This window comes from Oncorhynchus masou, chromosome 25 (genome assembly GCF_036934945.1).
Source record: "Oncorhynchus masou masou isolate Uvic2021 chromosome 25, UVic_Omas_1.1, whole genome shotgun sequence".
Taxonomy (NCBI): Eukaryota; Metazoa; Chordata; class Actinopteri; order Salmoniformes; family Salmonidae; genus Oncorhynchus; species Oncorhynchus masou.
The window spans coordinates 47,876,328-47,891,985 of NC_088236.1; the positions used below are offsets into that span (position 1 = coordinate 47,876,328).

A 15,658-nucleotide genomic window follows, 5' to 3' on the forward strand; every position below is an offset into this window, starting at 1 on the left:
CACTGGGTGTAAAGGGCTGTTACATCGAGCTGGTCCGCGGATCACTATGCCACATTCAAGTAATAGTGAAAAGTCTTCTGCCTCCGTCTTCTGCCTCCGCCTCTGGTTTAGTAGGGTATTGCTTCATTGGTTCTTCCTCAACCACAACAGGCTTGCAACTTTTGAGTAGACCACAATCTCATGCCTCTTTTGCCGCGAGTGGATGGTCCTGAAACAACAATTGTTTGGCTTTCGCCGTTCTTACTGCCAATTTTAATTTGTTAACTTTCAAAATCTATTCTCCCGGCACCTTGTAAAGATGATCCAAACCCGAAATCGGTTCTATTCCCGTAGCCATGTAAAATGATCCTGGTATTGTATTGGTCCTAGGTTTAATGACATAGGTAATAGTTGTATCGCCTTAGATGGTGCGCCTGTTACCCCACTGAATGTGATACTTTTCCCTGTCGTAAATTTAGCCAATCTTTTCAGCTTAAGGAATCAGTGATATTTGAGCGCCTGTATCTATTAGAAAGTTGTGTGAGACGTGACCTCCTACGGCTCCTTTCACATAAAAAAAAGTAACCTATGAGCCACTATTGATGCACTGCTATGTAAAATGTTCTTGTCCGGCTGCCTTCAAGACGGTTTGCTGCTGCTCTTTTGACAGACGCAAAGACTTGTATACCGGCATTTCCAGGTTCCAGTACCACCCAACACTCATTTTTCCTATGTCCGATAGCCCCACACATAAAACAGGGAGCTAACCCCCTGTGCCTTATCATAGGTTCCATAGGTTCGCTACCCTTTCCGGTTTCCTTATCTTTCCTTGGTCATCGAACCCACTGTTAGTGACTTTCACTGTGGCAGCATTAATCACTCGTACAGCTGCAGAGTAAACTGAATTAGACTCCACCCTCAACACTGCTTGTACTATTTCATCCCAATGAGAATGCTGGTCTACTACCCTTGCGATAGCTGCTTTGATAACAGGTTTCAAACCTGCCATCAAAGCTGGTGTATCAATTCCTACATTTTGATCATATCTATCCCCCATTGTCAGGTTAGTACGCAACGCATCATCCATCCGATCCACATAATCACATGTTTTCTGCACAAAACTATGCACAATATTGGCATGTTAGAAACTTTAACTCCCTACTACATCGCACAGTTCATCCTTGATCTGATTTATCTCTACAGAAACTGCACATCGAGCTCAGGAAAAAAAAACAGAATGAAAATGAATTCAAGTAACTGACATAGTTCAATTAGTTGTTTAAAAAAAAGCTCAGCACTACCTAGAAGGCTAAATAAACCCTTGCTCACCAGAATGTCATGAGTAGATATTAATGCTCCAACCTAATGTCAGATGACATCAGTAAAGTTTTTTTTTTTTTTTTTTCATCTCTGCTTCTCTCGCTCAGCATAGATGTTTAGGGATCGGGGAGAAAATGCAATAATACAAAAAAAAATTAAAACAGGAACGATTTTCTGTGCAAAATGTCCAAATGACATCAGTTTGACTGGTTTTAAGGAAAATAAAAGCTGTTAAAACAATTTTTTAATTAAGATTTCAGTTCAGCTTGGATGAATATGTATGTAGTTGAAATACTATTAGCTTTTATGATGCTAATAAAGACTCTGCTGACGGTCCCTAACTGCGCATTCATTCTCTCAAGATACTGAAGCAAAATAAATCCCGATTCTCCAATCCTGTTACTGAGTCAAAATGTAAATTTTGTGTATAATTTTACTGCAAAAAATGCTGAATTCTTCAGGAGTTTATTTATTTGATTTATTTCACCTTTATTTAACCAGGTAGGCAAGTTGAGAACAAGTTCTCATTTACAATTGCGACCTGGCCAAGATAAAGCAAAGCAGTTCGACACATACAACGACACAGAGTTACACATGGGGTAAAACAAACATACAGTAGAAACCAGTCTATATACAATCCGAGCAAATGAGGTGAGAAGGGAGGTAAAGGCAAAAAAAAGGCTATGGTGTCAAAGTAAATATAATTATAGCAAGTAAAACACTGGAATGGTAGATTTGCAGTGGAAGAAGTTAACATTGAACTTAGGGTATGTGAGAGATTATAGACCTACAGTCAGTATCCATATTTCAGGAGGCATGAGGACTGCAGATGTGACCAGGGCAATAAATTGCAATGTCCGCACTGTGAGACGCCTAAGACAGCGCTACAGGGAGACAGGACGGACAGCTGATCGTCCTTGCAGTGGCAGACCATGTGTAACAACTGCACAGGATCGGTACATCCGCACATTATACCTGCAGGGCAGGTACAGGATGGCAACAAGAACTGCCTGAGTTACACCAGGAAACCACAATCCCTTCATCAGTGCTCAGACTGTCCGCACTAGGCTGAGAGAGGCTGGACTGAGGGCTTGTAGGCCTGTTGCAAGGAAGGTCCCTCACTAGACATCACAGGCAACAACGTCGCCTATGGACACAAACCCACCATCGCTGGACCACACAGGACTGGCAAAAAGTGCTCTTCACTGACAAGTCACGGATTTGTCTCACCAGGGGTGATGGTCAGATTCACGTTTATCGTCGAAGGAATAACGTTACACCGAGGCCTGTACTCTGGAACGGGATCGAGGTGGAGGGTCCGTCATGGTCTGGGGCGGTGTGTCACAGCATCATCGGACTGAGCTTGTTGTCATTGCAGTTAATCCCAACGCTGTGCATTACGGTGAAGACATCCTCCTCCCTCATGTGGTACCCTTCTTGCAGGCTCATCCTTACATGACCCTCCAGCACGACAATGCCACCAGCCATACTGCTCATTCTGTGCATGATTCCTGCAAGATAGGAATGTCAGTGTTCTGCCATGGCCAGTGAAGAGCCCGGATCTCAATCCCATTGAGCACGTCTGGCACCTGTTGGATCAGATGGTGAGGGCTAGGGCCATTCTCCCCCAGAAATGTCTGGGAACTTGCAGGTGCCTTGGTGGAAGAGTGGGGTAACATCTCACAGCAAGTACTGGCAAATCTGGTGCAGTCCATGAGGAGGAGATGCACTGCAGTACCTAATGCAGTTGGTGGCCACACCAGACACTGACTGTTACTTTTGACCCCCCCCCTTTGTTCATGGACACATTATTCAATTTCTGTTAGTCACATGTCTCTGAAACTTGTTCAGTTTGTCTCAGTTGTTGAATCTTATGTTCATACAAATTGTTTATTTCTGTTTTTTATATTTTCCAAAAAAGGTTTTGCTTTGTCATTATGGGGTATTGTGTGTGTGTGTATGTGTGGAAGATAAGGCTGTAACAAAATGTAGAGAAAGTCTAGAGGTTTGAACACTTTCCGAATGCACTTTAGATGTGAATTGCACAAGAATTATAAGTCTATGGAATATTTATTTTTTGTTGTAATATTTGTTTTCTCATCCACACTGACTGTTTGTTCTCTACGTTGCACAGAGTGAAGACACAGAACAACAAATCATCAGAGAAACATTTCATTTGGTATCCAAAAGGGATGAGAACGTCTGCAATTTCCTAGAAGGTGGAATGTAAGAGATTTCTTTTAAGACGTCATAAACTGTCCATAAGTACTGAAAACAATAACCCCCACATGTTGGGCTTTGTCTTAACATTTCCTGCTCATGTAACAATGAAATGCATAACCTTTCAATGTGATGTACATGCGTACAACTGATACAAACAAACGATTTGATCTTACGATGTGGGCTGCTCAACAAAACGCTCCATGAGTTGAATCAGCTTTTCATGATGCAACATCCCCATGACACATTGCACTGCATGGGAGAGCTAAGGGGTTGAGGGAGAGTGGTATCAGATGGTGGCCAGCTGTGGGGGAGTGAAATTGGATCATCATGAATAGTTAAATATTATTTAATTATTCATGAAGCAGGCTATTGCATTATGGAACTTCCTCTCACATAACAGAATAATACAATTGGGGTGTGATCATTGGTGCACACTGTAGCAAAATGTTTTGCATCGAGAATGAGCCTTTCTTATTGGACAAGTTCAGGTTAGTCTTTGTTTTGGCCTGTGCTTTTTTCTTTTTGGGTTCCTAGTAAATAAACCCCTGGGATCCCTGGTATATGATTGTTGCTACTGTTTATGCTCATCAGCAAGTGTGATGTCGCTCAAGCAGATCCAGGTCAAAATGTTTTTACCAGGCCTTACAAAGATTGTTCAAGGCTTCTGTACTTGCGCTAGACACGTGACCCTTTTACTTGTTCATCATACCAGCATGTTTGGCTGTGTTTCACATCATGGAATGTGTGTGTTGAGTTATTAACATGACACTGGACTATCCCATGCATTGATTGGTGCCGTGTGAGTGTATGCCCCTTGTCGTGTGGACTGTTGTTCCGATGTAGAGGTGAAGTACTAGGAGACAGTGCTGCTTGATGTGTTACTTTGTAGTGCAAGCACACAGGGCAGATGGCTTGTTGTTGCATTGATCTCTGTTAACCAACCTTGGCTCACTTCCACATGCATGCCAGTCTTCACAGATCCCAGGTAACCGCACACCAACTGGGGTTTATTTACTAGGCTCCAAACTCATGCAAACGGGTTGGACAGGACCTACCTGAATTTGCCCAATAAGAAACAAGTTTTCATTGTGACGGTTTTGTTACGGTTTGCACTAATGAGTACACCCCTGTTCAGAGTTTTGATTGTCCCTTCATTTTGTTTTTGTTTCGTTAGGTTGATCGGTGGGTCAGAGAACAAGCTCATCTACAGACACTATGCTACGCTCTACTTCGTATTCTGCGTCGATTCCTCGGAGAGTGAGCTTGGCATCCTTGACCTTATCCAGGTAATGTTTCCAAAGTCTTAAGGGAATTGTATTTGAAAAAGAAAAGATATTGTTCAACTACGACTATTTGGTACCACAATTGTAGATAATCTACCGTCCACTGGAAACAATTACACTGTTCAGTGAATGTGATCGTCTCTCCACAGGTGTTTGTGGAAACTCTGGACAAATGCTTTGAGAATGTTTGTGAACTTGACTTAATTTTCCACGTGGATAAGGTAGAGAATTATTTTATCAACTCTATCCTATTATTTCATCCTTCCTTTTTATATTCACTATACCAAGGATGTAAGTCAACCTTGCCCCAAACAGCAGCATTAAATGCTCACAATGAAGTGTCTGACTTCCCATAGAAACTCAGTGTTATAGTGTCATTTGTTTACTATAAGGCTGTCTGAATTCATCTCCTGTCAAATCAAAGTTGGTCGCGTACACAGTTTAGCAGATGTTATAGCGGGTCCAGCGAAATGCTTGTACGCAGCAAAATCCTTGTAAAAACAGGGCGGCTGTGTCCATCACTGTCATCTTAATGATATCCCTGTGACAATGCTTCGGCCCTGATGGCACTTGTCACAAGAAAATCTATTGGAATTGTCTAGCCAAGTCTGGGGCAGCAAAGCAGGATATTACAGTACTTTCTGTACAGGTTGCAGCATTTCACACACAGAGAAGCCATTGATATTCATGTGTACAGAGGACCGAGTTTGTGTAAACCTTTTCTCTACAGCAGGTTACAAAAATGTGAACGGCACAGAAAATAACCCCCCCCTTAAAACATCTCTAAAGGGGTGAAAGCAATAGGATGCTATCTCAGTCTGAGAAGAGCCTATAAATAGAACATTTTGAATTGAACCTGTAGGTACACAATATACTGGCAGAGATGGTGATGGGAGGAATGGTGCTAGAGACCAACATGAATGAGATCATCACACAGGTGGACGCCCAAAACAAAATGGAGAAATCGGAGGTAAGAGTGGCAGTAATTCGTTCTGACTTCTCATACTCCAGGTATGTGTAGGCATGTGCGTATGCTGGAACCTGCATGCCCCTCCAGTGCCCTTGTGATGCTCTTGACTCTTGAGTGTTTTGTGCTCTCTTGGCCCTCCGCTACTGCACTGCTGAACCACACAGAATTACATTTTATCTTCCTTCCTTCCCCTAAGTTATCATCATCACAGACACCGATGGTCTCTTCTCTGGAATCTAAATTTACACATTGTCCAACGCATCTGCGGAATCTTGATCCTCAACAATCACACACTCATGAGATGCATTGCTCATCCCACTCTACAGGCTGGATATCTCGTGGTGATGTATTTGCTTAAACGGGGAGATAGTGGTAGTGTTTCTATGGCTGTTGAATGGTTCGTTGTGGTCAGAGAGCGATGTTGAATTAATGACATTCGATGTTCAAGTCTAGATAGTAAGGCCTAGACATTTTATTTTTTTCTCAGATCTCTTTGAATACAATTTCTAAATTTCATCATTCATGAAAACCGATTGTTACAGCCATAGATAATTTTATGGAGTCGTTGCCATTTACCAATTCCAGAACAATGCCATTATGACTGACTGGGTGTATTCTGATCCATCTAAATACAAGACCCTGTGTATTTTGAAATTGACACACAAAATATTCCAGTTAAATAAATGGATATGAAGCCAAATATTTAAAAGCCACAAATGTTTATCAAAGTTATTTTTTGAGGAGTTCTTTTAGGTTTTGTTTGCTTACTGCACAATGTAAAGTTACATGGTGTGACTCAAAAGTCCTACGGCTGTGTAACTTGCTGTTAACTTTATATCAAATTGGTGCTGCTCCATTGGCTAACATTTACAGATATTACCTCACTGTAGCAATGTGGCTGTATCTAACGGAAACCATGTTTTGGTAACAACTTTTGGGCCATATTGTGTGGTTGATTTTAAATGGAATCATTATTGTATTGTACGCCAAGTCTTTGACTGCTCAACAAACATCAGATGTGCTCCGTCTTTTCCTTCTTGGACCTACCCTAGACCGCAGTGTTTCAGAGCCATAAATAATGACAAAATAAATTCCTAGTAGTGTGTAAAGAAAAAAAAAAGATAAAAGTCTATACAAATTGGTGAAGAATGATCGGCTGTATTTAGTTCACTTTCAAATGCTCATCAATATGAAACATCAGAAGTGTTGCTATGCCTTTGGAGGTGTTGAGGCCTCTCTCAGTGCAGTCTATGAATGCGGTCTACGATAGGTCTTATCACTTTCTATTTATATAAACTGTAATTTCTTTGATCTGCTTTAACAACATTCCTCATTCCTCTTTTCCCCTGACCCTTTCTAGTTCTTTCCATTCTTCTCTCTTTACAGACATTTATCTTTCAGTCTCCCAGGCAGGACAGGTAGACACAGGTACTGCTAAATTTCCAACAAGTACTGTAACTTCCCAAATTTATTTACACTATCCGTAGTTCTCCATAGGCTGACCACTTAATAACAAAATGACATCACTAACATCTATATCTTTTTACAGCATACCCTAAAATATATCAATGGTACTTAAAAGGAGCATTGAAACCACAAATGACCTGGCTATTTCGGTTAACATGTTTCAATTATCATTTGAAACTTCCATGTATTTCATTGCGATGTTTTTAATTAAAGGCCCAATGCAGCTGTTTTTATCTCCAATATTAAACCATTTCTGGGTAACATAAGTACCTTACTGTGATTTTAAAAATATATATATATTTCATATATATTAAAATGGTCTAAAATAAATGGGTTCTTAGTAAAGAGCAATTTATCAAGAATTTTGTGGGGAGGGGAAAACCTGAAAAATAACTTATTGGCGGAGGTTTGGCCTTTTTCTTATTGGTCTATCAACTAATTTACCAAACCGCAATTACACTAAAAGGGCAGTATCATAATTTTCACAATTTCACAGTATTATTCTAAACTCAAAGTGTGGAAATATACACTACCGGTCAAAAGTTTTTGAACACCTACACATTCAAGGGTTTTTCTTTATTTGTACTATTTTCTACATAGCAGAATAATAGTGAATAAAATCAAAACTATGAAATGACACATGGAATCATGTAGTAACCAAAAAAGTGTTAAATAAATCCTAATATATTTGAGGTTCTTCAAAGTAGCCACCCTTTGCCTTGATGACAGCTTTGCACTCTCTTGGCATTCTCTCAACCAGCTTCACCTGGAATGCTTTTCCAACAGTCTTGAAGGAGTTGGACATATGCGGAGCACTTGTTGGCTGCTTTTCCTTCACTCTGTGGTCCGACTCAACCCAAACCCATCAGTTTGATTGAGGTCGGGGGATTGTGGAGGCCAAGTCATCTGATGCAGCACTCATTCACTCTCCTCCATGGAAAAATAGCCTTTACACAGCCTGGAGGTGTGTTGGGTCATTGTCCTGTTGAAAAACAAATGATAATCCCACTAAGCGCAAACCAGATGGGATGGTGTATCACTGCAGAATGCTGTGGTAGCCATGCTGGTTAAATTGAGATGGTCCTATGATGCGGTATTACATCAATTCCCCATATGAATGATCTCATTAGGTAATACTATGGAAATAATTATCACATTGAATCGCTGTCACTATACACATTTTTTTCTGTACATTTTAATAATCAAACATTAGATTGAATATTGTCATATTTTACAAACACTGAACCTTGTGACCCCCCCATTACCAACACAACTAGTAAGTCCTTATCTCAGCGTGTTTCCACTGAGTTGTTACAATTCGAATATATTACAGTGAAGTGCATTCGGAAAGTATTCAAACCACTTTTCACTTTTTGCTACATTACATTTTTCTAAAACATATTTAAACTCAATCTACACACAATACCGCATAATTCCAAAGCAAAAACAGGTGTTTAGAAAATTCAACAAATTTATTACAATTTTTTTTTAAAGAAGAAAATGTACTATTTCAGTTAAGTGTTCAGACTCTTTCTTAAAGCACTTTTGGCAGTGATTACATCCTTGTCGTCTTGGCACACCTGTATTTGGGGGTTTCTCCCATTCTTCTCTGAAGATCTACTCAAGCTTTGTCAAGTTGGATGGGGGGCGTCGATGCACAGCTATTTTCAGGTCTCTCCATAGACGTTAGATCGGGTTCAAGTCCGGCTCTGGCTGGGCCACACAAGGACATTCAGAAACTTGTCCCTTCGCCCCAGTCTGAGGTCCAGAGCGCTCTGGAGCGGGTTTTCATCAATCTCTCTGTACTTTGCTCTGTTCATCTTTCCCTCGATCCTGACTAGTCTCCCAGTCCCCGCCGCTGAAAGACATCCCCACAGCTTGATGCTGCCACCCCAATGCTTCACCATAGGGATGTTGCCAGGTTTCCTCCAGTTTGGCATTCAGGCCAAGACGTTCAATCTTGGTTTCATTAGACCAGAGGATCTTGTTTCTCATGGTCTGAGAGTCCTTTAGTTGCCTTTTTGAAAACGCCAAGCGGGCTGTCATGTGCCTTTACTGAGGAGTGTGTTCCGTCTGGCCACTCTAACATAAAGCCCTGATTTGTGGAGGGCTGCAGAGATGGTTATCCTTCTGGAAAGTTCTCCCATCTCCACAGAGGAACTCTGGAGTGACCATCTGGTTCTTGGTCACCTCCCTGATCAGGGCCCTTCTACCCCGATTGCTCAGTTTGGCTGGGTGGCCAGGTCTAGTAAGAGTCTTGGTGGTTCCAAACTTCCATTTAAGAATGATGGAGGCCACTTTGTTCTTGGGGACCTTCAATGCTGCAGAAATGTTTTGGTACCCTTCCCCAGATTTGGAGCACTCTGGGAGAAGGGAATTATAACTATTATATATAACCCAAGGGCACAATGGCCGCTAGCCTGCAAAAGGCATGGATTTTTTTAGGGGGTGTTTCGGCCACACACGGGATGCCACCGGGAAATTTGAGGCATTATAAAATGCTTGTCAAATTGTGAATGAGAGACTGAAGTGTGTACAGCCTGCGCCAAAAACAAAGCAGAGGTCATGCCTTTCAAGCAGCCTTGCAATGTATTAAAAATCACAACATATACCCCAATGCTTGTAGAACTAAAGTTGCCTAATTTGAAATTTAGCATATAGGGGTACCTATTTCTTTGATAACCGCACAACACAGAATAGCCGCATGTGCGCACTCCCTCATCGTTTGGAGAAAATATCCTTTCTATTTTATTTAGCTTTGTTCAATTGTATTCTTCATAATATAAAATAATGCCACGAATTCTAAGCAAACCTTGTCTGCTAAATGAACTAGTGTATCCCACAGCCATATGGCATAGCCAGATCAGGACCTAACATAAGGACAAATCAGAGTTTGGAATTCTGTTCTTCTGAAATAGACTACATTTTCTTTATATCATGTTTCTTTAGACCTTCTAAAATAATGGATTTATTGTTAAGGTGTAGGCTATATTACATGGATTGATTAAACTTTTTAAGGTATATGTTCTGCATCAGTGGCTTGTAGGCTGTGTGGAAGCCAGGAGATGCTAACTGTGTTTGTGTTAAAGGTCAATTACTGTGAGAACAGAAGTTATTTGCTTGACAATCACCAGCTGATAAAATGTTGTGACCGCCACAGCCCTAATATAGACTGGTGTGTGTGCCTTTCCAAATCATGTCCAATCAATTGAATTCATTACCACAGGTGGACTCCCAAGTTGTAGAAACATCTCAAGGATGATCAATGGAAACAGGATGCACCTGAGCTCAATTTCTAGTCTCATAGCAAAGGCTCTGAACACTTATGTAAATAAAGGTATTTCTGTAAAAAAAATAAAAAAAATAAGTTTGCAATAATGTCTTAACCTGTTTTTGTTTTGTCATTATGGGTGTTGTGTATAGATTTAGGAAAAAAATATTTAATCCATTTTAGAATAAGGCTGTAATGTAACAAAATGTGGAAAAGGGGAAGGCGACTGAATACTTTCCGAATGCACTGTATATCCTTGAAAAAGTTCCCACGTTTTTAAATCCACTTTCATTGAAACAGTCTGTTTATTGTACTTTAGGAATGGCCAGAAAAAGGACTATGAAATTATACTGAATTGTTATATTTCACAGAGAACAATTTTAATCTGATTACTTTTCACATAAATACAGTATATATAAATACGTAGCAAAATAAATCTTAGTGCAATGTGATAATTTCCTTTGGGCCATCTGATATTGCTCTAGTTTGTTCCTCTTTCCTAACACACATAAATAAGATATTTCACTATAGTCATGTTCAAATTTGTTTTTCGGAATTCAATAAAGATTCTATACAGATCTATAGCTTCATTTCCTTCTCATATCAAATTCAATTTTTTTTCTTCTTTACCCAATTCTCTCCTTGCATTTTTATCCTTATCAGTCCTCAAGAATTTGGTGGGTTCACTTTTCAAGCAATGCTGCCTCCGTCTTTTTAAAAGTCAATATTATTGAATATTTCAAGATCTATGAATGTAGCACTATGTTCTCACAGTTGATTCATAATTGGCTCTGGTTGTGATGTAAATCATAAATGAACTAAATAATGCATGTGCATAAGAAGCTAGGCATTTGAATGTACATTTGCACACGTCTGTTAATAGTTGATGCTTCGCATTTTGTCTGTTGGTGACTGTCTCCGTATAGTGCTTTTATATTTAGTACTGTGGAGTTGTGTGTCCCTGTCCATTGTGAGTAGGTCTGGTGGTGTGAAAGTTGTAATGTGCAATATGTTTCTAAGCATTTCTGGTGATTCTTAACTCTGTGTTTTGTGTGTAGGCTGGTATTGCAGGTGCACCTGCTCGTGCTGTATCTGCCGTAAAGAACATGAACCTTCCCGAAATGCCCAGAAACATCAACATCGGAGACATCAGCATAAAAGTGCCAAACTTACCCTCCTTCAAATAGCGGCATGACCCACTGTGCCGAAGTTGACCAATGTTTACCATGCAATTTGTTTACCAAAATCTAAACAAATATCAACAAAGATCATGAAGGTACTGTGTGAATTCCTTTGGTGTTAAATCATTATTTGTTTCCTTGTTTTAAATAACTGTCATTGATGTGGCTATGTTTGAGAAAATTTAGTATTTATTTATTACATTCCTCTACCCTCACTGGAGGTGTTACATTATGTATTGGCTGCTACAGTATTGGAAAATCATACCTTAGTAGTTTGTAAAACAAACTGAACAGAATATTCTTATATACAATATGATGGAATTGTATTTCTTTGTCTCATCAGTATACAACATTTTAAATGATCTTGTCTTAACAAATTATTTTCTCTTGATTTTAATCAGTGCATGTAAGTTTTTTTTTCTCCTTTTTGCAACTCAATAAAGTATTGAATCATTTAATTCCTATGTGTTTGCAGTGCACCTGGTTTCATACTATACAATTGTGTAATAGTGCCTGATAGGTTTTCTGAAAGAAGAGCAAGTTGGACTGCTGTTGATCCAAATAGCTTGCATTTTATGGACAGTAAATATCCTATGATTCAAACTTTTTGCAATGCAATTAATAATTGATTCACGATGTACTGTGGTTTACACTTATTAGGTGCAGTTTGGCCATCACGTGTCCCAGTGACAGCACAGCTGATAATGGCACGTGACTGCTTTTCTCTGCTCTTGCGCAACACAATTAGTAAAAATGTACTTTCTTTCATAGCCGGTTCTATGAAAACAAGTAATAAAACTATAGATGACTGTCTTATTCAGTTGATTTCGTATTTGTTGCGTAATAAATTGATTCAATGAAGCGTGCAATATGGTGGTCGCGAATGCAGCAATTCACAATGGTCAGCAGGGTTGCCATGTTTGGTTTTCCTAATAAATGGGGCTACTTTGAAAACAATGTCATGTGTGAAACTGTATTGGTTGTAGGATATTGGGCAATTTCTAATTTGCACTGTGGCTGCCATGGTATTTCTCTTTATAACACTATATTTCACTGTGCCACGATGACTTTCAGGAAGCGAGGCAGGCTGTTGCTGAGAGAGAGGTCGTGGGTTCCTGAGTTCTTTTGCAAAAAAATATAGTTATAGTTGGAATAATGTAGATAAACTTGGATTTTTTTGTCACAAGGACTTATACAGGACTACATCAAACAAACTTGATTTTTGACAAAATTACCTGAATGGATTCTGACTACCAAGGGCTAATCATTTTTTTTTCTCTAACAAACCAAATCCTGCAGAAGAACCACAGTGGAAACCTGGAAATATCACACAACTGAGTGAGTAATGATCAGTCTGAACCTACTTACTTCTGAAAAAGCAAAAGACAATGTCTAGGTAATTTTGTTTATGTAAAGCCTAGTAAATAAGCCTACCAAGTTGCTAGGACAGAACAGACCTGGCTGCAAGTTAAATTAGCACTGAAGTGAGAAACTCTTGAGCCTAACAAAGGCAGGAGTGTGTCACAGCCTCCCCCACCCAAATGCAGAGGCATTTGAAGCCCCCCTGCGCTATGGCATAACCCTGTGCAGATGTCATCACAGTACAGTGCCCCTTGGATATTAAAATACTGCACGGAATAAGTACAAATATAATTTTAAAGACAATCCAGAGACACTATTTGCTGACTGCTACAAAGAGGAGAACGTAAACAATTGAATTTTTCCTCACAAACCATCCCCTGGCATGGCACAGTGCTAGAGGAGCACACTACCCCTATGTCAAGAGAGGGGTGTTGGCCTAGGGTGGAAACTCAGAATACTAGACATTGAGGAAACTGAAACAATCTCCTGTCAATGTGTACAAGTCTGGGACAGTAATGGTGCAGGGCATCCTCAAGCAGTTCCAGCTGGACTTATACGGGATCAGAGAGCGAGCACAGCAGGGAAGGCTCTCTCTGATGACTCCCGCATCCTGAGTGAGTCTGATCACCTCTTCAAACTGTGTACAAGTGTGATCAGACTCACTCAGGATGGGGGAGTCATCACAGAGAGAGCTTTTCCTGCTGTGCTCGCTCTCTGATCCCGTATAAGTCCAACTGGAACTGCTTGAGGATGCCCTGCACCATTACTGTCCTAGACTTGTGCACATTGCACCTCTCCATCATTGAGAGGGATCAATTCACAGAGCTGGAGCGACATGGTGGAGCTCAGAGAGCTAGAACAGACCCCACAAAACACACCAGCACAACAACAGAAATGGACGCCTGTCTGAGGCAGCTGGCTGCATTCCGGAATGAGGTGAGAGAGGAACACATGGCACAGGTAAATGCAGTGAAGGAGGAGGGAGAGAAACACATGGCACAGGTAAATGCAGTGAAGGAGAAGGGAGAGAAACACATGGCACAGGTAAATGCAGTGAAGGAGAAGGGAGAGAAACACATGGCACAGGTAAATGCAGTGAAGGAGGAGGGAGAGAAACACATGGCACAGGTAAATGCAGTGAAGGAGAAGGGAGAGAAACACATGGCACAGGTAAATGCAGTGAAGGAGGAGGGAGAGAAACACATGGCACAGCTAATAGCAGTGAAGGAGGAGGGAGAGGCACACCCAAATCTGCCTGTAGCTCAGGCCCTGAAGCAAGGATATGCATATATTGGGACCATTTGAAAGGAAACACTTTGAAGTTTTTGGAAATTGTATGTAGGAGAATAAAACACAGTAGATCTGATGGAAGAAAAACAGATTTTTTTCTACCACGATCTTTGAAATGCAACAGAAAGGTCCTACATTTTGCCATCAGTCTGGTAATTCCGATGGTGTCCACAAGATGGTAGCAGTGTATGTGCAAAGTTTCAGATGGATAACTTGATGTATGAGCAAACCACATGACATTTAGTTTGAAGTCACCCAGGTACATTTGGGCAAATCGTGATAGAGACATTTACATTCACACTACATTTTTCTGCAAGAATATCGTTAAATCTGTATACTTGGACTTTAATTGAGCTTTTCCAGTATTTGTAGCCATATACGTTAACATTTGCAAAACACCCAGTTTTCATAATATAATTCTCCATATTCTTATAATTTTTGTCCAAAAGGACAAGGCTTGCTGTCGCACAAGATATGGGGTTTCCGGATACTCTCGTAAAGCCCAGCTCATTGGCTATCTAGCGACAGTTGAAGTCGGAAGTTTACATACACCTTAGCAAAATACACTTAAACTCAGTTTTTCACAATTCCTGACATTTAATCGTAAAAATTCCCTGTTTTAGGTCAGTTAGGATCACAACTTTATTTTAAGAATGTGAAATAGTGGGTCAAAAGTTTACATACACTCAGTTAGTATTTGGTAGCATTGCCTTCGGGTAGCCTTCCACAAGCTTCCCACAATAAATTGGGTGAATTTTGGCCCATTTCTCCTGACAGAGCTGGTGTAACTGAGTCAGGTTTGTAGGCCACCTTGCTCGCACATGCTTTTTCAGTTCTGCCCACACAATTTCTATAGGATTGAGGTCAGGGCTTTGGGATGGCCACTCCTATACCTTGACTTTGTTGTCCTTAAGCCATTTTGCCACAACTTTGGAAGTATGCCTGGGGTCATTGTCCATTTGGAAGACCCATTTGTGACCAAGCTTTAAGTTCCTGATGTCTTGAGATGTTGCTTCAATATATCCACGTAATTTTCCTTACACATGAGGCCATATTTTTTGAAGTGCACCAGTCCCTCCTGTAGAAAAGCACCCCACAACTTGATGCTTCCACCCCTGTGCTTCACGGTTGGGATGGTGTTCTTCAGCTTGCAATCCTCCCCCTTTTCCTCCAAACATAACGATGGTCATTATGGCCAAACTGTTTGATTCATCAGACCAGAGGAAATTTCTCCAAAACGTTCGATCTTTGTCCCCATGTGCAGTTGCAAACTGTAGTCTGGCTTTTTTATGGCAGTTTTGGAGCAGTGGCT

General features: G+C 40.5%; 1 protein-coding gene across 3 annotated transcripts in view; it reads left to right on the plus strand.

The window, feature by feature from the left end:
- The window catches only part of LOC135514421 (AP-3 complex subunit sigma-1), a 36,559-nt gene extending 24,407 nt beyond the window's left edge, over positions 1-12,152 (plus strand). The window contains exons 2-7 of one of the 3 annotated variants that reach the window (XM_064937903.1): positions 3,434-3,525; positions 4,697-4,808; positions 4,955-5,026; positions 5,668-5,775; positions 7,162-7,203; positions 11,572-11,659. In XM_064937903.1, the coding sequence (XP_064793975.1) occupies positions 3,434-3,525; positions 4,697-4,808; positions 4,955-5,026; positions 5,668-5,775; positions 7,162-7,197 (420 nt within the window). In that variant the 3' untranslated portion in view covers positions 7,198-7,203; positions 11,572-11,659. Of the gene's footprint in view, positions 1-3,433; positions 3,526-4,696; positions 4,809-4,954; positions 5,027-5,667; positions 5,776-7,161; positions 7,204-11,176; positions 11,197-11,571 lie in introns of those variants that run through there. The other 2 variants (XM_064937904.1, XM_064937902.1) reach the window with 2 other exon arrangements.
- The last annotated feature ends 3,506 nt before the right edge of the window (positions 12,153-15,658 follow it).